Genomic DNA, 25,750 nt, shown 5'->3' on the forward strand with positions numbered 1-25,750 from the left:
CAGGAAGAAAAACCAATATCAAAAGAAAACATATTGAATCAAGGGTTATTGCTGGGTGCTAAGGGTCGGGGGAGGGTGGGTATTAGCCACAAAGACACAGTCAGGGAACGTAATGGAGCATTTACTGAGATCCTTTCATTTTTCAGGCACAGGAATAAATGCTTTACCTTAATCTTCCTGACTCTGCTAGGTAGGAATCATTTTATAAGAAAACAAGCAGACATTAAACAGCTTGCCCAAGAACACACAGATAGTGAGAGTCTAAATTTGATCCTAGTTCTGTCTGCCTTCAGAACTTATATTCCTTCCACTGTAACATAAGAACAAGGGTTAGGCATATGGAATTATAGAAATGCATTTAAATCTAATTACAGAATATATAAACCTTGCTTAACAGTACTCAAAAGGCATTAGAAGATGTGGTTTAGGGTGTGCTTGAGACAGGAACAGTTGCTTTTTGATTCTTTGGGGGAGTGAGGGAAGCTTTAGGTATCTGTGCATGGAGAAATCAGGCATGGAGATAGCTCCTATCCATCTGATTTGAGAAAAAAAATCTCACATTTAGGATGAACTCCTGCAATCAATTAAGGGAACTATGAGAAAAGTTTTCTGGACCTTGGGTAAGGATAGGGGTGGGGAGAATCAGAAGTTTGAGAGGTCTCAGTGCTTCCAGTCAGGTCTGCATGTTTTTGTGACTACAGATCCTATCAAGATGTCCCTGCAAATTCCCACACCCTTCAATGGCTCTAGTTCTTTATCAATCTCCAGTCCCTTTTAGGCCTAGGAGTGTTAACAGCTTCTCGCTATTGCTAGTTCCTGGGTACCTCACCATTCCTTGTTGATTCCCTTAACCCTTGCTCCTTGGTTAAAAAACCTGTTCAAAAATCCCAGCTGAGAATGCAGCCTGATTCTTGCAGGATCTACCTGTTGGAGCAGAAGTCAGTGCAGGTCAGCAGATGAGTCACTGCAGACTCCCCTTAGCAGGCAGATGGATCCAAAGTTCAGGGGATCTGGTAGCAGGCATCAGACAACTGGAGACAGGATATCTAGGCTGTGTCTCAACATCAGGTACTGAAGATGCCAGACTTTTGGACTCAAGTCAACATATTTGGAGTGGAGCTGATTTATATGCTTCTTGTTAATGGTCTGGTCTTAATGTGTGTGTGTGTGTGTGTGTGTGTGTGTGTGTTGCGTGGAGGGTGAGAAGTAAGGAGCAAGACTATTTGGAACAGAAGCTTGAGAGTTGAGGCCCTTGGCCCAACCCATGCTGTGCTTAACAAACATAATTCCATGCTAACTAAACCGGAAGTTCTGAACTACAGATAGAGTGTCAAGGAGATTGTGTGTGTGCGTGCATTGTGTGTGTGTGTGTAAGGCCCCTCCTCTCAAAGATAAATAATGGTCAACATTTATGAGTGCTTGCTGTGTCAATCACTGTTCTGAGTGCTTTGCTTACAACAACCCTTGTAATCCTGGTAACAACTACATTAGGAGGGTACAAATATTACACCAACTTTCCAGGTGAGGACGTTGGTACAGAGAGATGAAGACCGAGGTCTCACAGTGAGGAACCCTCTGGGTGGAGAATAACCCAGGTACACTGGTTTTAGAGTCCGCTGTCCCCAGCACCACACAATACTGTCTCTGTGCCTGACTCTGGACTTGACGAGGAAGTGTGTTGGTGTATATTATTCACCTTCATATACTCAGAACCTAGCACCATGCTGGCACGAGGCATGGTTATTTGTTGATTGAATGAATGCACTTTTGCTAGGCCGCGAGGACTGTGGCAAACCCCAACAACCAACAGTTCGTAGGGTTAGATCGCAAACTTTTCTCTGTTGGACGGTGCTGCCGGGCCCATCCTTTCCTTACCACAGCCGGACACCGAGGCAGCCCCTAAACGGAGATGGTCTGCATCTGCAGACGCGGGGAAAGGCATAGCAGGCAGCGCCCTGAACAAACCAGAAAAACAGCCCTCGGCTCTGAAGCCCACTCCGGCACTCGGGTGCTTTACCCCGCGGGATCCAGGGAGTGGCCGCCACTCACCGTTCGCTCCTCCTGTCAGCTCCGGTCCGCACCCACCGCCCGAGGTCCGCGGCGCCCCGCCCAGTGGGTGGAGTGTGAGGCGGGGAGGTCGCTCGACTCTGCCTGCGCTGTGGCCTCCTGCGGAGCCGCTCAGACTTTCTCTGCCGGCCCATGGACCTGGCCCAACCCTCACCGCCAGTAGACGAGCTGGAGCTCTCGGTGCTCGAGCGGCAGCCAGAAGAGCACACGCCTCTCAATGGTGCCGACAAGGTCTTCCCTTCTTTGGACGAGGAGGCCCCCCCGACCGAGGTAAGGTCCCCTTGGCGCTGGCCCTAACTTGCCGGCGGCGGAGCAGTAGTAGGACCCGGACCTGGCACCCGCGAGTTTCGGGTTTCCAGCCGGGCTGGGTGTCGACGGCGCCGAGCGAGGGTGGGGCGCGCTCGAGTGCTCTGAATGGAGCCGAGTCACCGCGACACCTTCCGGCCCGAGCAGTCCCCTCCCCAGCCCCTGGGGTCCTCCAACCCCTCTGACCCCCGAGGCACTTTAGGAATCCTAGTGGTGAGGTGTGGCCGCTCCTGTCTTAAGAGAGATATTCCGGAGATAGAAGTAGTTTTTTAAAGTTATGTAACTTTTAATTCAGTTTTTCTTTTTTCCAGTAGGGAGAATGAGAATGACAAATTGAGTATCCTCCTTCTCTCAGAATCTCTTCTGCCCTCCTCTTACCTTCACTGCCTTGCCGCTCCTCTCCCTCCCCTCCACCCACCTCGCCGCAGCCCCCAGCCTTCTTCCATGCCTACTATCCGCCAAGCACTTTGTGCCTTCTCCCAGCCTGGCCATTTGATTCTGCAGGAAGAGAGATAGGGGAGAGCACAGAGGAGAGAAAGCGATCAGAAGGGGAGAAGGGGTAGGGCTGGCGTAGAGATGGGGCGGGCGGGTTAGGGGGGCGGCGCGGGGGAGGTGAACTTGCCCTGCTCAATTGAAAGAAAATAATTTCAAAGTTCTTGTCTCGAAGGTTGAGACTTCGCCCACCTTGCTTTTACCTCCTCTCAATCCCTAAGGAAGTCCCTGGCGATTTTTAGGCCAAGCTCTTTTCTGATTCAACCCTAGCAATGATGGGAACATTATTCACTCTCATCGAAGACTTGTAAAACATCAGAGCTTTGACTTCCCAGCCATCCACCTTCTGATTAACTCCTAAGATTGGCTTGAGGTTTTCTGGGTACACAGAACTTCCATATAGAGCCCCGACCTGATCTTTCTAGGCCCCACTCCTCCACCCCCAACTTTTTGGCTGCCCAGCTGTTGATTTTAGGGATAAGCAGGAAATTCAAAAGTTGAAAGCATTGCTTTTGTTCTACATTGATTCCTGGAACTATTGTAAAGTCTGCTTTTATAGGTACTCTGGAGAGTAATTTGGAAACTTATTTCTGAATAAAATATGAATGCCACAGAAGAATGAAGGTTGAACAAAGATAGTCTGGTCACCAGTGCAAGTGGCCACAACTGTGAACTGGCTGTATGAGTCCTCCAGGGCAGTGTCCAGGAATGGGAGTTGGAAATACTTGCCTCAGATTAGATAGACCCGGACACCCTAAAGACTCCCTAGCTTGGGGCTGAATCCAGAGATCTGGTGACAGTTTCGCCACTAAAAAGTGTGTCCCAGGGGCAAGGCCGTCCCGTAGTGGTAATGTGTGCCTACTTGGGCTTCTGTGAGGCCCGGGAATGCCTTGTTGAAAACAGGTGATGGGTAGAACAAGCCAAATCCATGCAGGATTATGAGTATTCTGTAATTGGTTAGCACCTACCCTGTAGCAATGGTTCCTTAATGTTCTCATGACGTCCTTGTTAGTAAGGTATATACAGATACCCTAGACTTCTTTGTAAGTTAGCTTTGTAGGTCATCCAATAGGAGAGCTGTCCTCAGTAACAGGATGGAGTGAAGGTGAAGGGCTACAGTACTTGGAGTGTGTTCAAGGAATGCCTTGAACTAATCTCATCTAATGTGTTAATCATTCTCTTTTGTCCTATAAAATAAAGTGAAGTGTATTTCAGTTAGAAAAGTCAATAAATATAGGCTCGTTAAAAAGATTCAGACAAGAATCAGACACTTAAGAATTTTGTGTGTTGGTCTCTTTGAACTGTATATTAAGATTTCTAATTTTGAAATGTAGCTGAAGTCCATGTATTTTCATTAACCCTGTTTAGTAACTGTCTTGTGACAAATAGTTTTGATGCATAAATGCGTTTAATTATCACAACTAACTTAAGAGGAAGGCGTCGGTATTCTGGTTTGTCAGATTGAAGATGCTGAGTGAAGAAATTGAGGGAGGCTCAGAGGAGTTACCAAAATCCTCAAGTTCACTCAGTGGTGCCTCTGAAGCTTGAATGTAAATTTTTTAGAACTCAAACCTATGCTGTTTCTGTTGATGTATTCTATCTATCTATCTATCTATCTATCTATTATCTATCAGCATTTAATTTAAATGTCACATATAATTAATACTCATTTGTTTATAGTTGCCTAAGTTATTAATTATTACTAATTTCTATAAGTTAGGTAATTTATAATTAGGTAATTTAAGTGAGCTAGGAGTTGAGTATCACATCTGGAATGATGGAGTTGCAGGTGGATGGGTGAGGAATCGGGAACAGTTCTGGAATGATTGGGAAGAAGACATCTCTCTTCTTCCTTGGAAGAGCTGTGGTGGGAGAGTGAACAGCAGTAGAAAGAACTTCTTTGCCTTTCTTGATGTGTGCTTGGCACTTGAGACAAAGGAATAGAAGCCACTGAACTCTACCTTGCCTGCCGTCACTGTAAACATGGCAATATGGCTGGGTCAAAAGTGAAAAAGAAATTATGGGTAATAGAGTGAGGCTGGTTTTCTTTTATGGCTCATTACAGGGGCTCAGTTTTCACATAGAAATCCCAGAGGCATTTTAAGAGATGGCAACATCATTTGAATAATAACAAACAAGTAAATTGATAGTTTTGAGGCAGGCAAGATTTATTTCAGGCGGGGCGCAGCGGCTCACGCCTGTAATCCCAGCACTTTGAGAGGCCAAGGCAGGCGGATCATCTGAGGTTGGGAGTTCGAGACCAGACTGACCAACATGGAGAAACCCCGTCTCTACTAAAAAAAATACAAAATTAGCCGGGCGTGGTGGCGCATGCCTGTAATCGTAGCTACTCAGGAAGGCTGAGGCAGGAGACTCGCTTGAACCTGGGAGGCGGAGGTCATGGTGAGCCCAGCTCATGCCACTGCACTCCAGCCTGGGCAACAAGAGTGAAACTCCGTCTCAAAAAAAAAAAAAAAAAAAAGATTTATTTCAATGAGCTAGCTAAAAATTAGCTCCATTGCCACGTGTTGTTCAGTTTAGGACAAGAATCAACTGGCTCTTTTGTGCTTGGATCAAACAAGTGGCTTAAATCCCACAATGAATATTATGAAGAGTTTCCTACCTGTAAGAAAATTTTCCCTGATCTATATAATATCTGCTTCTGATTGAGTCAAAAAGAAGAAAAGCTTTTTGGATCTAAGAGATAGGTATCCTGCCACCATTGCAGGATCCTGTGTCATGTATTTAGACCTTTATCTAAAGACGGATGTAAATATCTGGGGAATGTTCACAGGAAAGCCCTGAAAATTCTTGAGCCATATAATACGATCACAGAATATAAGATGCAGTTTGCAAATGTAAATTATTAAGCCATGTAAAACAATAATAGAATGTAAGATGCAGTTGCAAATATCTCCGGAAGGCACCTTGCAGAAGAATCTATGTGTGGCCTCTCCTCACGATCTAGAATTTGGGCAAGAGAGATGAAGCCAGTGAAGAAGGCAGTGTGTCTTCATGATCCAGTTTTGAGGCAAGACTCAGATGGCACAGGTAGCACACACCTACTTGTATCACAGGCTGTTCACCCTCAGGGCACATTGGAATCTCCGGAGGTTACCTCTAAAAGATACTAATTCCTCAGCTGATTCTAATGTGCAGACAGCTGAGAAGCACTGTGCAATCTATTGTTTGGCTGGGAGTGTCTGACAGTTTCGTGTGCTTTTTTTTTTTTCATTTGAGAGAATCTCACTCCTGCCACCCAGGCTGGAGTGCAGTAGTACGCTCATAGCTCACTGCAGCCTTGACCTCTTGGGCTCAAGCAATCCTCCCACCTCAGACTCCTCAGTATCTGGCACCACAGGTGTAAACCGTCATGTCTGGCTATTTTTTTATTTTTATTTTTTGTTGTGACAGACCATTTTATAATGACATAAAGTCTGTGAATATTAATCATGGAAGGGATAGCGCTCAGCAGTCTTGCTCTTAGAGCTGAGGACAGGTCAGTGAGGGCACTAGGCTGCAGGAAGAGGCGTTTCCTATAGATGACAGCTGTAAAATTTTAAGCTGAGTTCCTCCAGGAAGTCATAGAGTAATTAGTGGTTTTTTTCAACCCACCAAAGTCCTAATTTATGATCTCTAAGGGACAGCATAAGTAAAGGCATGAAAGGCCAAGGAGGTGCACTGACACTCATTCTATGACTCATTTGAAACTAGATATTTCCTTTTGTGCTAATCTTTATGGGTCCCAGCTGCCTTTTATGAGGGCTGAAAATAGCACCAGGGCTTTGGCCTCAGGAGCTCTGTAAATGGGGAGATGTTTGTGTCCCCTGAGAAATTGAAGATTCTTTGTACTGGGATGTCTTTTTCCTGTGTGGCTTCCCCTGGCTTTGAAGCAGTTCTGCAGGTTTTGAGTGGGGATGAGAAGTGACCCTATCTCTGGATTCCAGAAATGCACTTAACTCAAGAGGGATTTCCTCTGTCAAGATATCCCTAGGGACTTTAGGTGCTCCCCTCATACCTGTGACAGGCTGGGCCTCAGAGTCTGTGTAAAGTGCACTTGGGAAATCCAACATTTGTCCCCTCATCTAGATTTTCTCAAAGTCCGTTCTTAAAATTTCTGGAGGCCTCTACAACTAAACAGCACACAATTGTTAAATGTATATTACTTATAGAAGGCACATGTGTGGAATATAAGAACAGGGCAGTTTAAGAGCACCCCTCCTCTATGTGGTTTCAGTTTACCCAGGAAGATAAGGCCAGGCTCTGTTTGTTTTTGAACCTGAAACCAGACAGGGCAGTCAGTGGCAGCAGCAGATGGGCTATGTGGACAGCTCAGGTATTGGAAGATCTCACTAAGGGCAGGTGAGGAGGGAGGCTTCCACCAAAGGGGAGATTTGACCTAACACCTGAAAGGTGGGAGGCCTCAGACCAGAGGCCTGCCATGGCCTGCTCCCACCTCCCTTACAATCTGGTCCACTAGGCGCAGGTGGGGCCTAGGTATGTGTCAGTTAAAATCCTTACCCAGTGATTCTGATGTGCAGCCAGGCTTGGGCACCTCTAATTGAGAAGGTTGGAAATACAGTCCAAATGTGGACTGACCGCTTCCTTTTCTGATGGCCAGCACCAAAATAAGAATGGAAGAGAAGGCCAGTCACGGTGGCTCATGCCTGTAATCCCAGCACTTTGGGAGGTCAAGGCAGGAGGATCACGAGGTCAGGAGATAGAGACCATCCTGGCTCACACGGTGAAACCCCATCTCTACTAAATACACAAAAAATTAGCCGAGCGTGGTGGCAGGCACCTGTAGTCCCAGCTACTTGGGAGGCTGAGGCAGGAGAATGGCGTGAACCCGGGAGGCAGAGCTTGCAGTGAGCGGAGATCGTGCCACTGCACTCCAGCCTGGGCGACAGAGCGAGACTCCGTCTCAAGAAGAAAAAAAAAAAAAAAGAATGGGAGAGAAAGCAGGCCAGGTGGCCAGGTGTCAGTCAGGAGTGAGTCTCCTCAAGTGCTGGCTGCTGCTTTGTGGGATGGCAAACGCTGAGGAATGACTGAGGTGCGGTTGCACCCTTTGGCTGAGCTCCCAATAATTGTTTAGCAGATGCTTTGTGTCCATTATCTCTAGTTTTTGCAACAGTCCTGTGAGCTAATTTACTATTTATATATTTTAAAGTTGGGGACTTTGGGGCCTATGAGTTGCAGTAGCTTACTTAAAGCCACCTTGCCTTTAAGTGGTATACCTTGGTTTGGAATCCAAGTGTGTTAGATACAGAAACATTTTTTTCCCGTTGTATTCTGTTGTTTCCCATGGTCTCCATGAAAGAATTACCTAATGGTGGAGTGGGAAGTAGGAGAAGAGTCATGGGACCATATAGGGTAAGGTGGGGGCCCCTCTGTGACACCCTCATAAACCGGAGCTCTGCACAGTGATGTGGACAAAAGGGAAAGTTGGAGAGCTTTGTGGAGACACACAGCAGGGTTTGGTTCTGGCTCATCTCTCTGAATTGCGTCTTTGAAATGGACTAGTGCACACCCTGAAGGGCTGTTAGGGTTGAGTGAAATGACGCTGGTGCTCAATAAACCATAGCAGTTGTACTTGTTTTCATTGACCCCTCCTCTGCCTCACTCCAGCCTTCTCACTCCAGCTTTGCAGCTTATTTCCTGTTGTCTCTTGCATCTGTCCTTTCATTTCCCTTCCCAACCCTTTTTTACATAGAACCTAGGCCACAGCAGTAGCCTTGTAGCTTTTTCTTGGTGTTTCCACTCTAAACTACACATGATTTTCCCTTAATTTTCAACTCGGCTCTGGTGTTTCAAAACCTTCAGGTTACCAGTGCACACCCAATTAAGTCCAATCTATTCTGGGACAGCCGTCAACACCCTCTGAGTGTGCTCCCAGCCTTTCACTCTCTCTAATCTTAACTTTCATTATTTGCCTCTGAAACCCACATTCCAATCGGCTGACTAGTCTGCTGGCCGGTTCCATTATGAATCCACACTGTGGATACTCTTTCCTGGGTTTGGAATGCCTTCAAAAATCCATCTTTCAAAATCCTGCCTATCCTCCCCACTTCAGAGCCCCCAGAGGATTTTCTTGCTAACTTCTTGATGAGGTTCTGTTCTGCCTCTGATCTATCTTTTTGTAAACTTGATTCAGTAGAGTGTTGCCCTGAGGTCAGGGTCTTGCTGCCTTCATTTCTGTGTCTCTGGCCCATCCTAGGTATTCAGAACTGTCTGTTGCAACACAATGACTGCCTCACAATCTCCTTCTGCCTTTCTAGGCTAACAAGGAAAGCCCCTGGAGCTCCTGTAATAAGAATGTGGTTGGAAGGTGCAAACTGTGGATGATCATCACCTCCATTTTCCTAGGTCTCATTATAGTGATCATCATAGGCTTATGTCTTGCTGCAGGTAAGAGGATTTAGATGTGAATAAATAACACATTTTAAGAACTTACCTAAGGCTTGTGACTTACACTGAAATGGAAGATGTACTCTTAGCCATTTCATTATTTATAATAATGAATTTAAGTGAATATAATATAAGTGAATTTAAGACCGGTTTGGAATATATTGTATGGGTGGGAGATATGCCTGATTCTTGTGTTTTTGTTTTCTGTTGTTGTTGTATTTTGTTGTTTTATAAGCTCCAGAAGAAGTATAGAAACCAGTGTTTTACTTTAAACTCTGCTCATTGGATCTTGAAGAGGTTTCTTAACGTTTCAACTTACTTAAACACTGATTTATATTTTATTTATATCCTGATACCTGTTGATTTGAATTCTTTTTCTTTTCATTTGTTTGCTAAAAATAATTATACTTCATCTGGTGTGTCTGATATATTACTATGATGATAAAATAATAAATAATGTATTTGAAAGAGTTTTAAAAAATCTTTGAAGAACCATGTGTCCATAAGCTGTCATTATTTTAACTTATTGTATTTATTTATTTATTTTTGGAGAGAAAGTCTCACTCTGTCACCCAAGCTAGAGTGCAGTGGCACGACTTTGGCTCGCTGCAAACTCTGCCTCCCAAGTTCAAGGAATTCTCATGCCTCAGCCTCTGAAATAGCTGGAATTATAGGCATGTGCCACCACGCCCAGCTAATTTTTGTATTTTTAGTAGAGACGGGGTTTTGCCATGTTGTCCAGGTTGGTCTTGAACTCCTGACCTCAAGTGATCTGCCTGCCTTGGCCTCCCAAATTGCTGGGATTAGAGGCATAAGCCACCATGCTTGGCCCAATTTTAACTTATTTTAGAAATGACTGTTTATTTTATTAGTGTTGTATGTGTGTATAAAACAAAAAACGTATAGAATGCTAACTATATATGACTACATCTATTCCATATACTATTTCATTTTGTTGCTAATTTTGATTGAAAAATGATACATGTTCAGTTACCCATAAAACCCATCCATAATATTAATATTTGGTCATATTTTCTTCTAGTCTTTTGTTTAGTTGCATTTCTAAAATAATATGAGATTAGATTTCTTTATAGTCTTGTGGACTACCTTTAGGATTTTGATATTAAGTTTAGATCATTTTGCCAAGTCATTAAAAATTCTTTGTGAACATTATTATTTTTATGATTTGTATGATATAGTCTTCCACATCATTTAAAGTTCTTTAGGTAGTTATCAATTTTTAAATGATTATTAGTATTCGTTGAAGTTTTTACATCCTCCAGTGGACAATCATTTTAATTCAAAATGGGAAAGAAGAAAATTGTTTTTATTTATATGTGGGGGTGATGGTAGAGAGGGGCTCGTCTGAGGCTGGGATACTCCCCAGCATGATCCAGCCTTCATGAGGCATGGGTTGAGTCCAGCTCCCAGTTACAAACCCAGTCATGGAATGAGAGCTAGAAGGGGTAACTCCCCAGTCTCACCAGAGGGAGTTCTCAGGAATTTTCCTCAGAAACTACATTTTCCATCTACCTCTTGTTTCCCTTTCTCCCAACCCCTTAAATTCCTGTCTTAGAGTTTTGTAATTCCTGAAGGAATAGGAAAACTTTGATGATATCAGGCAACCTCCAGCACATGAGTTTCCTGGCCAGGCACCATATCTACTTATTTACTTAGGGCATTGTTCAGGTGTGTTGGATGACTGTTTGAGGTTATAAGCTGGTGTTAAGGTAGGAAAAAGCTAATGAAGTGTGCTGCACCTCCTCCGTCATGCTGAGGACAATAGTTTTGGTGTGAGCATTGCGATACTTCCTATTCATATCAATTCCAACACATGGATGTTGAAAATGAGGTTGAGTAGCACAATCTTGTCCTGACATAACTAGTTGGTGGTATCCTAGAAGTTGATATTTGGATCCTGTTGACATCTGGGGCCTATCATAAAGGATGATTCAAGAGATCTAGATGGTTTAATATTCAGGATTCTAAAGCACAAGACCCAGGATCTGTCTTCCATTCCCAAAAAGTCATCTAACCTCTTCACCTCACAAAGAGCAGTCTGCAAGAGGAAGGTATTTCACTTCCTTCCACAGTTTTTCTGGAGATGTAAAAGGTTATGGGATAATATTCAGGGAAGAATTTTTTTAACACTTGTAGTGCAAACTTTATTTTTAATTTAATTGTAAATTTGTGTTCTAATATGTCAATGCTGTAAGAGAGATTTTTTCAAACTACTTTTTAAATCAAGGAAATACTTTTATTTTACTTGGCATCTCAGCTCTTAGGTATTCGATCCTGTGGGGAGAGTCATGTTAGACATGGGGGTGGGGGAGATGTAGTAGGTAAAAAGGGGTGGGGCAGGGGCTCCCTTCTGTGACAGTCCCAGCCTCACCTAGAGCAGTTCCATAGGCATTTTTTGGGGATGATCTTCAATAATCAGCCACTTCCTAATTGCCAAGCCTATTAATATGAATCAGACATTTGTGGAACTTTCAAGTACTGCGTGGGAAATGTTGTCTGGGGATAAAAACACTGTTGGGAGAGTCAAGGGCTGTGCCTGTGGCTGTCTGGATTTACTGGGTGACTGAGGTTCCTCAGGAACTACATTTGCCATTCATTGCCTGCTTACCCATCTCTAGACCCCTTAACTCTTGTCTCAAGGCTCTATAGTCATCAGACTGAAGCTTGGAGGCAGAAGTGTTAACTTTTGTTCTTCAGTAGGCAGGTCTTTGCAAAACTACCCAGAAAGGCTGAGGAAGCTGAGAGGCTAAAGAAAAACTGACAAATCCAGTTACTCAGAAAGAAACATTTAACAGGGTTTTAGGAACAGAAGCCATGCCTTGGGCAGCAGCGAGAGGAGATGGTGCATTCCTGCACCATTACCCCAAAGGCCCAGGGCTTAAATACCACAGAAAAAGGGTATGCGTGCTTCAGAAGGGATGTGTTTTGCAATTGCATAAGGGCAGGATTTATGGCATGTAGATAACGTTAAGGTTGTTTAGACCTGAGGGTGAGATTTATGGTAAGTATGTGCTCTTATACATGCAATAGTAGATGAAATAGAAATCTTAGAGGCATTTCCAGAGCTGGAATTAATCAGAAGTTAATACACTGAAATAATAACTAAGATGGAATTTATTTAGCCTTCAAAACTGTGCAGCTGGGGTGGACATAAAATGGGACAGTGAAAGCATCTCAGAACAGAAAGTTGGGGAGGGGACAGTTGGGTACCCAGGGCAGGGTGTCCAGTGGGGAGTTGTATTTTTTCATTCAAATTAAGAATTGTCAGCATGTGGTGATGATAAAAGCAGACCAATTTGTAGTAGGTTTTATTATTGCTGCTCATTCTCTACAGACTGTGCAGCCTTTATTGCCTGTACGTGGGGTGGGCTTGCCCACTACTCTGCCCTTGTATGCCATTGAAGAATGACAAATTCAGGATCATGGCTTAGCTTAAGGCACTGAGTAGGGGCTTTGTATGCACTAGGGAAAAGAGGCTACCTGTCCACCAGACTCACAATCGACATGGAAATTTTTTTAATGTCTATTTTTATGGGTGGAACCCAGGGAATTCTGTTATTTGAGACTCTTTAGGGAAAAGGTATTAATGGATTCTTTCCTTCTCCATAAGGAATTATGAATTTCTTGATTTGACAGGTACAGAAACAAAAGCCTTCATCTTTTTCTCAAAGTCATTTTCTTTCGGATAATTTGGAGAACGAGTTGAGTGTTCTCAAGGGTTCTCCTTTATTCAATAATTCACCCTAATGGAGAGGTGAGACCCTGAATAACACTTTACTAATGAAGTTTTGATTGGGGCAAAATATTTTAAATATTTCAAAAACAAAACTGTGACAAGTAGGTGGATGCTTAGAAATATGATTTAAATTGATAACATCCTGGAGACACTTATGTGATATCCCCCAATATTGTACCCCAGATTCTTGCCTGACCCTAATCTCTTAATGTAAACACCTTTTATGAGTAGGAATGCTGTGGAACTGGGATATAAGCAATGACTTCCTAAGTGACATTGTGTTGAGTGGATTTGTTTGCCTTTCAGTTGTGAATAAGAGCTACATTTTATGATGTCACGTGGTTCTGGCAGACTGACAGTTTTCACAGGGTAATGCTCCCTGGTGTAGCGTGACTCATGGGAAAATCCTAAGCAGACAGCATTAACAAGCTATAAGCTGCCAAGGTCCTTCGGGGCAGGAACATGAGAGCAGTGCTAGACCCAGTACCCTGAAATTTCTTTCCATTTTCACCTGTTTATCTTTTCTTCAAATCGCTGCTGTTTCTCTATCAAGATGGACACCCTTACCTGTGGTCTCCATATACTATCTTTCAGCTTCCTCTGACCCAGAGATCTTCAGATATCTCCTCCTCTCTCTAAGCATCCTCAGATTCTTCTTAATTTATGCGTGTGTTCCATTATTGGAATGCTAATCATGTGGAGGTTATTTATATCTTACTGCTCAAGGTCATCACCAAAGTCTGATTGCAAAAATTCAAAAAGTTCAACCTCAGGTATAAATGGGTTAACTCTTCAAATGCACTTGCATCCTCTCTCCTTCAAAGCAATCTTCCATCAGGATTCTTGCTACTTCATTTAGATAGATGTTTTTCTCTCCCTTCTTTCACTGGCAAACTTCCAGAAAGAAAGGTCTGCATTTGAATCTTGCCTCCTGCAGACTCCCAAACTTCTTGTATCTGTTGGTTCCCAATATTTCTTCCCAAGATTACTAGCAATTGTCTGATCGTGGAAACCAACATTTCTCTGTCTCCTGCCTTATTGTCAGCTTTTAGCTCTGTCAACTTCATTATACTCTTCTGAGTCTATAGAACTCCTGGACTTTAGGTTGATTTTGCTATTTTTGCTCTTGGCCTCTGCATTGTGGGTTCATGAGGCTTCTCTTCAGCTTCGTGGCTTTTCGCATTCTTCGTTCTTTTTCTTGGAGAACTCATTCACTCCCAGGACAGCAGCCATGCCTCTAAGAAGGTGACTCCTAGATCTACATCTGTACAATTTTTCTGAGGTTTAGAAGTACTCTTGGCTAGAGATCTTTAACTAAAAATAACTGTCATCATCTCAGTTATTATACATGTGAAACTACCATTTGTTTGTATGCTATTTTAGTCTGCTTGGGCTACTATAACAGAATATCATAAACTAGGTAGCTTATACATAACAGAAATTTATTGCTCACAGTTCTGGAGGCTGGGAACTCCAAGATCAAAGCGTCAGCACACATTTGCTGTCTGTTGAGGGCACACTTTTTATTTAGTAGATCGTGCCTTCTAGCTATATCTTCTATGGTATAAGGGGAAAGGCAGCTTTCTCGGCCTCTTTTATAGGGGCACTAATACCATTCATAAGTGCTCTCCCCTCATGATCTAATCACCTCCCAAAGGCCCCACCCTCTAAGACCATCTGATATTGTTTGGATTTGTGTCCCTGTCCAAATCTCATGTTGAATGGTAAGAGAGGCCTGGTGGGAGGTGATTGGATCACGGGGGTAGATTTCCCCTTTGCTATTCTCATGATAGTGTGTGAATTCTCATGAGATCTGATGGTTTAAAAGTGTGTGGCTCTTCCTTCTTTGCTCTTTCTCTCTCTCTCCTGCTCCCCCATGATAAGACATGCTTGTTTCCCCTGAGCCTTCTGCTATAATTGTAAGTTTCCTGAGGGCTCCCATCCTTGCTTCCTGTTAAGCCTACAGAACTGTAAGACAATTAAACCTCTTTTCTTCATAAATTACCCAGTCTCAGGTAGTTCTTTATAGCAGTGTGAGAATGGACTAATACACGCTCACATTGGTGGTTAGATTTCAACATATGCATTTTTCAGGGAGACACAAACTTTCAGACCATAACATATCCTTTATCCCAATTTGCTCATCTTTTCCCCATTCACTCACCCTTTATATAAGACCAAGTTTATTTTAGTTCTGCTACTATCCAGTTGTGTAACTTTAGGCAAACTTGTCAACCCTCTGGGCCTGTTTTCCCATTTATAAAATGTAAAGGATTTCGGAATCTGAGTCTATAAATATACCTTGACCCTAATACATGCTAATTCATTGACCTGAGCAAATTATGCATTTTCTCTAAGCCTCAATGTCTTCATTTAAAAATGAAAACAACAATATTTAACTCATTGGGTTGATGTGAGGATTATGTGAGGAAAATACAAAGTGCATAGCAGAGTGTTTGTGCATCATACTTAATACAGTAGCTATTATTCTTCCTGTTCCTGGGCTTGATATCTTGGAAACCTTTCTGATTTCTTCTTTCCCATATCAAGATAATGGCCAAATCTTACCAGTTATTCCTTGGTAGTGTCTTGATAGTAACTTTCCCACTTACTACAAGGCACCATGCAGGATACTTTATGCATGTTGGTTTTCATCTTTACTATTACCTACATTGTAGGTGTTGATATTTCTGTTGGAGAAGTAGCTTCAGAGATTTAAGTGACTTGCTCAAGGTCACCTGGCTATCAAACAGCCAGCAGGAGTTCAGACTAAGTGTGGCTGCCTTTAAAGCTAGCTCTGTTTCTACTATCCTGGGCTTTCTCATTAATTTTTTCTTTTTGTTCCCTCCGCTGTCAGTCAAATCAGTCTGTTCCAAACTTGTGCCTGCTGGCCTCTCTGCCTCATCTCTCCTCGTTTCATTTTATCCCATCCATGACCACCCGATTAACCTCCATTAAACAGCAGCCTCCACTTTCTTCGTGGGAGATGTTTAACAACACTCCACTACCCCTTGAAGGTATCTGGCATTTAAGGGCTCTCTTTCAAGGTTAATTTCTTATATTCTAGCCAAAGAACTGTTTTCATGTTCCTTCCACATACAACACATGTTTTTGTGATTTTTAAAAATATGTTTTTTCTACACGAATAAGTACAGCCCAGATTATCTCATTAGTGACATAAAAACTCTCCTGAGTAAGCCTACTGTTGTTACTATTGTTATTATTTTGACACACACAACTATTTAGATAGGTCTTGGTACAGATTCATGATCTGAATGATACACATTAAATATGTGTCATTAGAGCTATTACGGGAGGCCTGTTTTCACACTTGGCATCTCTTTTCAGTGTCCTTGAGTTTAGTAGTTATTTGAATATTGTATCTATCCTCTTGGCATCCCCTATTGTTTTCTGAGGCATTGATATCTGTTATGGAAATCTACATGGTGGGTATAGAGCTCAAAGATACCCATCGAAATATTATTTATAGAAGTAGAAAGCTGAAAATCATAAATGTCATATTTAAGAAAATAGGTGAGCCTATTAGGAACATTATGAAGCCATTGAAATAATCTTTGCAAGGAATTTTAAGCACATGGGAAATGGCTTTTGATATGTTTACAACAGAACAATCAGGATAAGTAAGCAATAACGGCAGCAAACAACAAAAAGCAGGATATAAATTACCTATTTGTTAGGACCTTAAATATATAATATCAAGTATAGGAGGAAAAAACCCTCTTGATTGCAAGATTATTAGTATTTTTTTCTTTGCTTTGTTACAATTTCCTGCACTTTGCAAATTTTTTTGCTTTGAAGGCGTAACTTTTTTTTTAAATCATACAACATAATGTCATGACTTATAACAAGTAAGGACGCAGGGATAATTCCCTATGTTTGGGGGTCCCCAAGATTACTCCTAGATTCAACAATTTGCTAGGAGGATACACAGGACTCAGCATGCAGTCTTACTGATCACTATGATCTATTACAGCAAAAGGATACATTACATCAAATGATTAATTACAGCAAAATCCAGAGAAAACCAGGAGCAAGCTTTCAAGTGTCATCTCTCAGCGGAGTTGCACCAGACTTGTTTAATTCCTCCAGTGATAGGCTGTAACAACACATGTGAGATCTCATCTACTAGGGAAGCTTATTAGAGATTCAGTGCCCAGGGTTTTCACTAGGGGTTGGTCATATACGTAGCCTCTGCCTACTATGCACCAAAAATCCAGACTCCCAGAAGGAAAGGAGATGTTAGCCACATTGTACAAACAGTTGAGGCACAGTGAGCCCCTCTCATCAGGGGAAAATCCAGGTTCTCAGACACCAGCCAGGGCCAATTTCGAGGAGGCCTTTCTTATGCTGGCAATCTCAGGCCTGCTATATTAACTCTTTTCTGCACATTCCTTGCTCCTAATGCCTCATATTTCCAGATGTCCTCACAGAATAAGTAACAGGAATACCAGGAATCTTCCTCCTTTTTACCTGTCCTTCCATCTCAAACGCTGAATTTATTCCACTATGGTCTTAAAGTCTATGGCAATATAAGCACCTGGTTCCTCCCACCTACGCCTTTCTCAGGGCCAGAGAGGTGGTCTCCTGTGTGGGGCCAGCTGGTGAGGCTGGCGTGGAGCCAAGGGAGCATAATTAGCACACTAGTGCTAGCTTCTGGCGCCTGGCTCCTCACTTTGTGTGATTTTCCTTTAGTTCCAACTGCTTAAAAATCAATTAGATAGCAGTCATTAAACACAAGCAGCAACACATAACTAATTGTCCCAGGAATGTAATTCCTGCACACCCTGGGGCTCTGAGTTTAGTTTAGCTTCCCTTCTGCAAGCAGAGCATGTCAACATACCTGTCCTGTGAGACATAGTCTAGAGCGATGGCTTCATGCTCATCCTCTGTCTTCCTGGGGAGACTTCAAGACATGGACTCGCATGCTCATTTTCTAGTCCCACCTCTGTTGTTTGGGTCAATGATGTCACTTCTTCATGGTGGTCTTTGCCAGCACAGAACTGGGAGGTGAGTCAGTGCAGTTGCTTGCTCCCACTTCCTGTCCTCCATCACTCATTGTTTTAGGCAAACTTGTCAACCCTCTGGGTCTGTTTTCCCATTTATAAAATGTAAATGATTTTGGAATCTAAGTCTATAAATATACCTTGACCCTAATGCATGCTAATTCATTGACCTGAACAATTCCTGCACACCCTGGGGCTCTGAGTATAGTTTAGCCACCCCCACCATCTCCCAGTACCTGCCTTGACACCTGTGTACCTAGCTAAGCTGCAGGTTCAGTCTAATAAGGAAGTTCATATTCTTCCTACTCCCTTGGGCCCTTTCCCCAGTCTGTATTCAGTGGAATCTGAGACCCCTTTGCCATAAAACAAACTTTTTATTTTGATGGAGGCAAACCCCTGTATTTTACTCAATTTTACTGAGTGGAGAAAGCATTTCTGCTTATACTTGCTTGCTGTGTTCAGCCTTCCCCCTTGATGCTCATAGTTGTGTTTAAGTATGACAGTCAATGGAATAAATAAGTTTATTATTATATGCAGGTGTTTACTTTTGTTTTTCATTTCCATCTCCCCTACTCTCTTTAGTAACTTATGTTGATGAAGATGAAAATGAAATACTTGAATTATCATCAAATAAAACATTCTTCGTCATGCTAAAGATTCCAGAGGAGTGTGTTGCTGAAGAGGAATTGCCTCACCTGCTCACCGAAAGGGTAATTCCATCTTATGTATTGCCTAAGGAGTTCTTGACATTAGAATATGAATTTTGCTAGAATAATAGGCATAGAGCTATAGAGTAATATCTTCAATTTTGGATTCTTTGTCTGGATTTTAGCAGAAAATGATGCTTATAAATATATTTTATGACCAAATACCACATGTTCTCACTTACGAGTGGGAGCTAAATGATGAGAACACATGGACACGAAGAGAGGAACAGACACTGGGGCCTACTTAAGGGCGGAGGGTGGGAAGAGGGAGAGGAGCAGAAAAAAAGTAACTATTGGGTACTAGGCTTAGTACCTGGGTGAAAAAATAATCTGTACAACAAACCGCCATGACATGAGTTTGCCTATATAACAAACATGCACATGTATTCTCCTGAGCCTAAAATAAAACTTTGTTAAAAAAATAAGTAAACGTCTTTACTGTAGTGCAAAGCCAGAGGGAAGATTCCTGGCCTCCAGCTGCATAAATGCTGGAGGACACTGTTCTTTTGACTCCCTCAGGTCCTATACTTAATTCAACCTGTAGTATTCATTGAGGGTCTGTGATGTGCTAGACAGCATGCCAAGTGCCAGGGCCACATTGTCTGTGCCTTCAGTGGTCTCACAGTGCAAGTACAGGAAGTAACTAAAAAGATAGTTTTATAATAGTGTGATATGTTCTAGTGTGTTGTACAACAGCAAAGGAGGGGCATCTGAGCTACCTGAGGTGAAGATGAAGGCGTGAAAGGCCTGTTAAGTGAAGTGATGCTCAGGATGAGTTTTGAAATGAGGTAGGAACGCTCTAAATAAAAAAGCATGGGACATTAAAGGATCTGCAAAGTAGTGTACTGTGGCCTTCCCATGCTTTCTGGTGACAGCTTGCAGAGATGAGGCTAAAAAGGAAGGCAGGGGTCAGGTCATGAAGGCTTTCCCACTCTTCGGTAAGGCACCAAAATATTTTAATCAGCAGATTGACACAGTTAGATTTTTCCTTTTGGCCTTTCTGTGTTTTGGTGGAGAAAGCCAGGAGGAAGAGATCAGTTAGAAGGTGTTACAATAGTCCAGGTGAGAAATGAGGGAGACTTGAACTAGGGCAGTGTCAGGAAAATAAGGAAGATTTGTGTGAGATTTAGGAGGTATTCTCACTCAACAAGAGTCTGTAACTGATTGGGTGGTGGTAAGGAGAGCGTGACTCCAAGCTCCTGTTGAGTGATTGGGCAGATGGATGGTGGTGTCAGTCATGGGGTGAGAAACCCAGGAGAATGAACCCTCTGTGGAAGATGGAAGCTCTGCAGCCAGACTAGGAGGGTTGGGCGGGGGCATCCTGATCATCCTGTCAAAGACAGGTGGTTCACAGCCAGATCCAGAAATTTTGATAAGAAAATCTAGGCAAGAGCAGCCTGCCCTCCATTAGATTCTTCTCTGCCATTGCTAGGTTGAATGGAGTGAGTGCTGTTTATCTAACTTCCATTCGATTTGATTCCTACAAAAGCTCCTGAAGAGGCGATTCCATCCAGGTCACATCAGAGTCAGTTTCTGGGTACCCATGCATGAGATTTCATTGCTTCTTTTATCACAGGAGTTGGTATCCTGTGATGATTACTCCAGGTTTCTCTTTCTCCTTCTCTTCATTTATATCTTTAAATTTTTTTTAGATTGTTTAAATTTATTTATTTATTTTTATTTTTTACTTCCATAGGTTTTGGGGGACCAGGTGGTATTTGGTTACATGAATAAGTTCTTTAGTGGTGATTTCTGAGATTTTGGTGCACCCATTACCCGAGCAGTGTACACTGTACCCAATCTGTAGTCTTTTATCCCTCATCCCCACCACCCTTTCCCTCAAGTCCTTGAAGTCTCTTCATTTATATCTTATCTTCAGCTCCTTTTCTCCTTTCCTTCCACCTGCTTCCTGGGGCAAGTTGCTGAGTGAGACGCTTCTTGCTACTTTCCTCTTGGCTGCTTTTTTAATGGAGAGGTTTTGCATTTGCTGAGCAGAAATAAGATGAGTCAGCATCCACATGTGTCACCTGTTGCAGAGTAGACTGTCTATTTCAAAGGTAAATGAGTGTTCATTTTTCATTTTACAACCATATATCTTGCACAGAGTCAGATATAAGGAAATTCTCTGGGTATTTTGAGCTCATCACTAGGTAGTGGCAAAGGAACAGGGACTGACATTGATGCCTGTGGTGGGTCCACAGATTTCTCTGAGCCAGTTTCTTCTCTGATAATTGGAAACCAGTGCACTTTCTCTGTATACCTCAGGTGCAAATGAGATTACGTAAAAATAACTTGAAAAACATTTTAAAAGAGTTATGTTATTTACAAATGATCAAAGTAAGGCGTAGTGAGGTGACAGATTCCTGCCCTTCATTCATCAACCAAATATGCTCAGGAACAAAAATTAGCACCTAAAGGTATTGCTGTCTTATTGTCAGGTCGATAACTCCTTTCTTCCATTAGGTCAAGTTTCAGAAGTTTCTGGATATAAAAGGTAAATGGAAGTGGGTATTTGTGGAGGAAAAACTATTTTTTTCTCTATACCCACATTCAATGCAGAACACTTCTTTGGCCACGTGTGTGTGTGTGTGTGTGTTTTTCCACACCAACCAATTATCTGCCACCAGCTGGGTGTCTTGCAATCCAGTTCAATTCTGATATGATCTGCCTGGAGTTAGTGCAGAACCCATAGTTTAAGGGTTCAGCCCCACAAAACTTCCCTCATTTAAGATGCCAGTTACGGGAGGCTGAGGCAGGAGAATGGTGTGAACCCGGGAGGCAGAGCTTGCAGTGAGCCAAGACCGCACCACTGCACTCCAGCCTGGTCAACAAAGTGAGACTCCGTCTCAAAAAAAAAAAAAAAAAAGATGCCAGTTACAAGTCTAGGTTGTCACTTGTGCTTCTGACCAACCAGCTGCAAATCGGAGGTTTCCAAAACCCCCACCTTGGGTTTGGTCATTTGCTAGAATGGCTCACAGAGCTCAGGGAAGCATTACATTTATGGGCACACTGTAGAGAATAGAGGATATCAAAAGCCAGATAAAAAGGTACATAGGGCGGACATGTGGGACAGAATGTGGGCGTCCATGTCCTTTCAGGTGTGCCACTCTCCCTTGTAAATGTGTTCAGCCACCTGGGAACTCCCCAAACTCTGTCTTTTAGGGATTTTTATGGAGATTTCATCACATAGGCATGATGGATTATTAGCTTGCTCTCCAGCCTCTCTCCCCTCTGGAGGATGGGGGTGGAGGTGGGGCCAAAAGCTTCAGATTTCTTCTTCTTCTTCTTTTTTTTTCTCAAGACAGTTTTCACTATATTGCCTGGGCTGATATCAAGCTCCTGGCCTCAAGTGATTCTCCCTCCTCAGTCTCCCGAGTTGCTGGGATTACGGGCGTGCACCATCCCACTCCACCACACTGGCTGAAAGTTCCAAGCCTCTAGCTGCGGCTTGGTCTTTCTGATGATCAGCCCCCATCCAGCAGCCCACCAAGAGTTGCCTCATCAGAAATAAAGACACTCCTGTAACCCAGGAAACTGCAAGAGATTTAGGAGCAGGTCTGTGTCAGGAGCTGGGGTAAAGACCAAATGTTAGAGTAAAAGATGTACCGGCACCCCTGTCACTCAGGAAGTAACAAGGTTTTAGGCATTCTGTGCCAGGAACTGGGGCAGAGACTAAACAGTATACATATTGTTATTATATCACAGTATTGGAACTTTATGCCCTTTCCCTTGGCTTTTCTAAACACAGGCCCTGCCATGTGTCACTTCCACAGTGTTTTCCTTTCAGGGTTGGGGCCGTTACTCTGCTTAAGCCAGCCTGTTAGTTACATGTGAACTACCACACCCTATGCATGGGTTAGGAGTTAATGATGGCACCTCCCTTGTTCTGGAAGCTGGTCTCTAATTAGCCACTGCGTCAGACTCAGCTAATCAACTCGCTGAGCTCCTTGCTCAGTTTGCACCAAGCCTCATAGACATTGCGTGGGAGACACCAGACTAAGGGTTGAGGAACCCCACTATTTCACTTCTTCGGGCCCAAAGTGGACAGTGTGACTAACAGATCCCCAAATGTAAATATGTCTTAAGTACAGCAGAGGAGCATGATCAAAAAGAATCTTCGAGTGAACACTAAAAATGATCTAGTCAACCACTCCATATGTTACCTTAAAATTTTAACTTAAAAATTTGCTGAAAGCCTGTTATGTGCAAAACACTGTTCTGGGCCCTAAAGATTAATAAAGGAAAGAGGGGAAGGAGGAAGCAGAGAAGACTGGAAGGAAGGACAAGTATCACCCTTGCCATAGGAAGCTCAATCCAAAAGGGAGAGAGAGACATGAGTGCTTGACATTAGTGCTTGAAAAGATTCTCCTCTACAGCATCCTCATCCTCCTGCCTATCACAGCATCCCCGTGAAAGCTGCTTTCCTAGTTCCTGAGTTTTCTAAATGACTGTCAGCCTATTGGCAACATCCTGTGCATTGGGGCTTAAGAGCTGTACGATGACCCAGTCATTTTCTCCAAAAGTTTTTGTCACTTTAAGCTTCTTTCCTCCTTGATATTCAGGAGACACTTTCCTTCACTGTATATATATCAATTTCTTCTTCACTAGGTAGTGTGGTCAGATGGGAAGAAGCTGGTTTTTAGTGTTCATAACACATAGGATTGAATTTTGGCTTCTCCATTTACTAGCACAGTGACCTTGGACAGGTTTTCTTCATCTCATGGAATGGAGTGCTGTTTAATTTTCCGGTAAAAAGGGGAGATATATCAATGCCTGTTTTGCCAGGTTTTTATAAAGATCACAACAGTAATGACAAGATTAGAAGAGCAGAAATAGCAGGCACTCTCATCTTTTGTTCTGTCTTTGAGAGATGGGTTGTACATGTTGAGTTAAATGGGAGTTAAAAGGGAAGTGCAGTGTCCTTGACTTCCATTTGGAGTTGAGTGGAAACAGGGTAAGCTCCCCATAGGGCACTCCTGTTTTTTGTATGTTCAACTGCTTGTTATTGAATAAAGTAATAGGTCATTAAGCCATAATGGCTGTAGCTGGGGATGGCATATATTCCTAGTACTACTAGCTTAGGATTCAGATCTCTGAAACACAACTACTCAATGCCTGGGAAAAGATACTTGTAACATAATATCAACAACTAGTATCCAGAATATAAAACTAACCACTTCAGATAGATAAGAAAAAGACAGATAAGCCAAGAGAAGGAAAGGAAATGAGTGAGAAATTCAGAGATGAGAAGTCCCAAAGAGTTAATAAACATATGAAAAGATGTTCAACCTCACTAGTAAGTGAGGCAGTACAAATTAAAACAACGTGAAGCACTATTTTATACTCCTCAGAGTGGTAAAAATTTAAGTTTGGTAACACTAAATGCTGGTAAGGATGTGGGAAATGGATATGTATACATTGCTGGGAGGGGTGGGAAAGGGAGAACAATTTTGTGAAGTTGGAGATGCACCTACCCTTAAACCCAACAATTCCTTTTCTTGGCATATGCCCATTGGAAACTTCTGCGTGTCCAAGAAGAGATGCATGGAGGCATTAAGGATGATTCCTTCAGCATAAGTTGTGATGGGGAAAATTGGGAATAGTGCATGTGATCATCAGTAGAGGAATGGATAGGTTGGTATACTCATTTAAAGGAATCTGTGCAGGAGTTAGGTGAACGCCTTTCATTGAGATTTACTTTATGGGTAAATCTTAAATGTAATTTTGAGTGAAAAAAAGCAAGTTTTAGAAGATTATGTAGAATATGGTGCCTTTTGTTTGAATAAAAACACAAATTATATTGTTATGATTACATGAATAAGTAGTAATTTGTAAAAATATGCAAGGTAAGGATGCATGCCAGCTTCAGAATGATGGTTAGTACTAAGGAAGAGAGAGAGAGGAGGAACTGAATAGTATGTAGGAGTCACTTTAGCTTTATTTTGTTTCTTAAATTAAAGGGCCGAACCCAATATAGCAAATGTGAAGACATGAAAGCTAGGTAGTGGAAACACAGGTGTCATTATTTTTTATGATGCTTGCAATATTTCATGCATAAAATAAAGCCTCCATATTTTTGCAGTTCCCCTCTTTGTCTCTTTGTCTCTTTGTCCAGGGGATGTGCTAGACCCATGGCTTAGCATGGCTGTTTGTCTTTACACTGAAGCTCTGGAGAAGGGAGAAAGAAGCCCCGGGCTAAGCAATGTCCCAGGTGCTGAGTGGTCTGTGCTGCTGCCGTCCAGCAGCCATTTTGGGGTCTTCTCTTCTCTCCTTCCTATGGTCTGTGAGGTCTGTGTGGGCTCCAGCTGCTGACATTCTCACCACTAAGGCCACAGGGTGCCAGTGCAACTTCTGAGAGAAACTGGGTCATTTGGTCCTTATAAATGGAGTTCTTTTGAAGTAGCATTAACTTCAGTTTTGGTTTATGGTGGGCTCAATTCTTGATCCAGAGCTTCCCGATAAGTTGATTCCAGGCTGGAGTGGAATCTCCTCTGCCTTAGAAGCAGTTTTGCTTTGTCAAGTGATGTGTAATATGATCTGTCAGTAATGTGTGTGGTTTAATTTGCTTCTGTTTGTTTTAGCTCACAGATGTGTACAGTACATCGCCCTCTCTGAGTCGTTATTTTACTTCAGTTGAAATAGTGGACTTCAGGTAAGAGTGTGGAACATTACATTTTGCTCTCTTTCTCTAGAAAGAGATCCCCCCACCCCACCCTTCATCATTTACCTAGGAGGGATTCCCAGAGCCTAGAGCATGAAGGGAACCTGTAATAGAATCACAGAATGTCAGTGCTGGGAAGGTCTTTTCCACCAACAGGCTCAACTCCCTTATTTTACAAATGAGAAAAAGGAAGCCCAGATTAATGGTATGATTCAACCAGGGACACACAGAAGAGAGGAAAAGCCAGGCCCAGGTAAACCATTCCTGTTTAACAATGAAGGCTCAAATAAGCTAAGGGTAGAAGTAGAAATATATCTGAGGTCATGCT

The 25,750-nt window shown here is 42.7% G+C and overlaps 1 protein-coding gene across 1 annotated transcript in view; it reads left to right on the plus strand.

Moving 5' to 3' along the window:
• Positions 1 to 2,049: 2,049 nt before the first annotated feature.
• C2H3orf52 (chromosome 2 C3orf52 homolog) overlaps positions 2,050 to 25,750 on the plus strand; it is a 32,025-nt gene continuing 8,324 nt past the window's right edge. The window contains exons 1-4 of the mRNA XM_054482321.2: positions 2,050 to 2,337; positions 9,144 to 9,273; positions 18,637 to 18,764; positions 25,343 to 25,413. Of these exons, the coding sequence (XP_054338296.1) occupies positions 2,200 to 2,337; positions 9,144 to 9,273; positions 18,637 to 18,764; positions 25,343 to 25,413 (467 nt within the window). The 5' untranslated portion in view covers positions 2,050 to 2,199. The remainder of the gene's footprint in view (positions 2,338 to 9,143; positions 9,274 to 18,636; positions 18,765 to 25,342; positions 25,414 to 25,750) is intronic.

This window comes from Pongo pygmaeus, chromosome 2 (genome assembly GCF_028885625.2).
Source record: "Pongo pygmaeus isolate AG05252 chromosome 2, NHGRI_mPonPyg2-v2.0_pri, whole genome shotgun sequence".
In the NCBI taxonomy this organism is placed as follows: domain Eukaryota; kingdom Metazoa; phylum Chordata; class Mammalia; order Primates; family Hominidae; genus Pongo; species Pongo pygmaeus.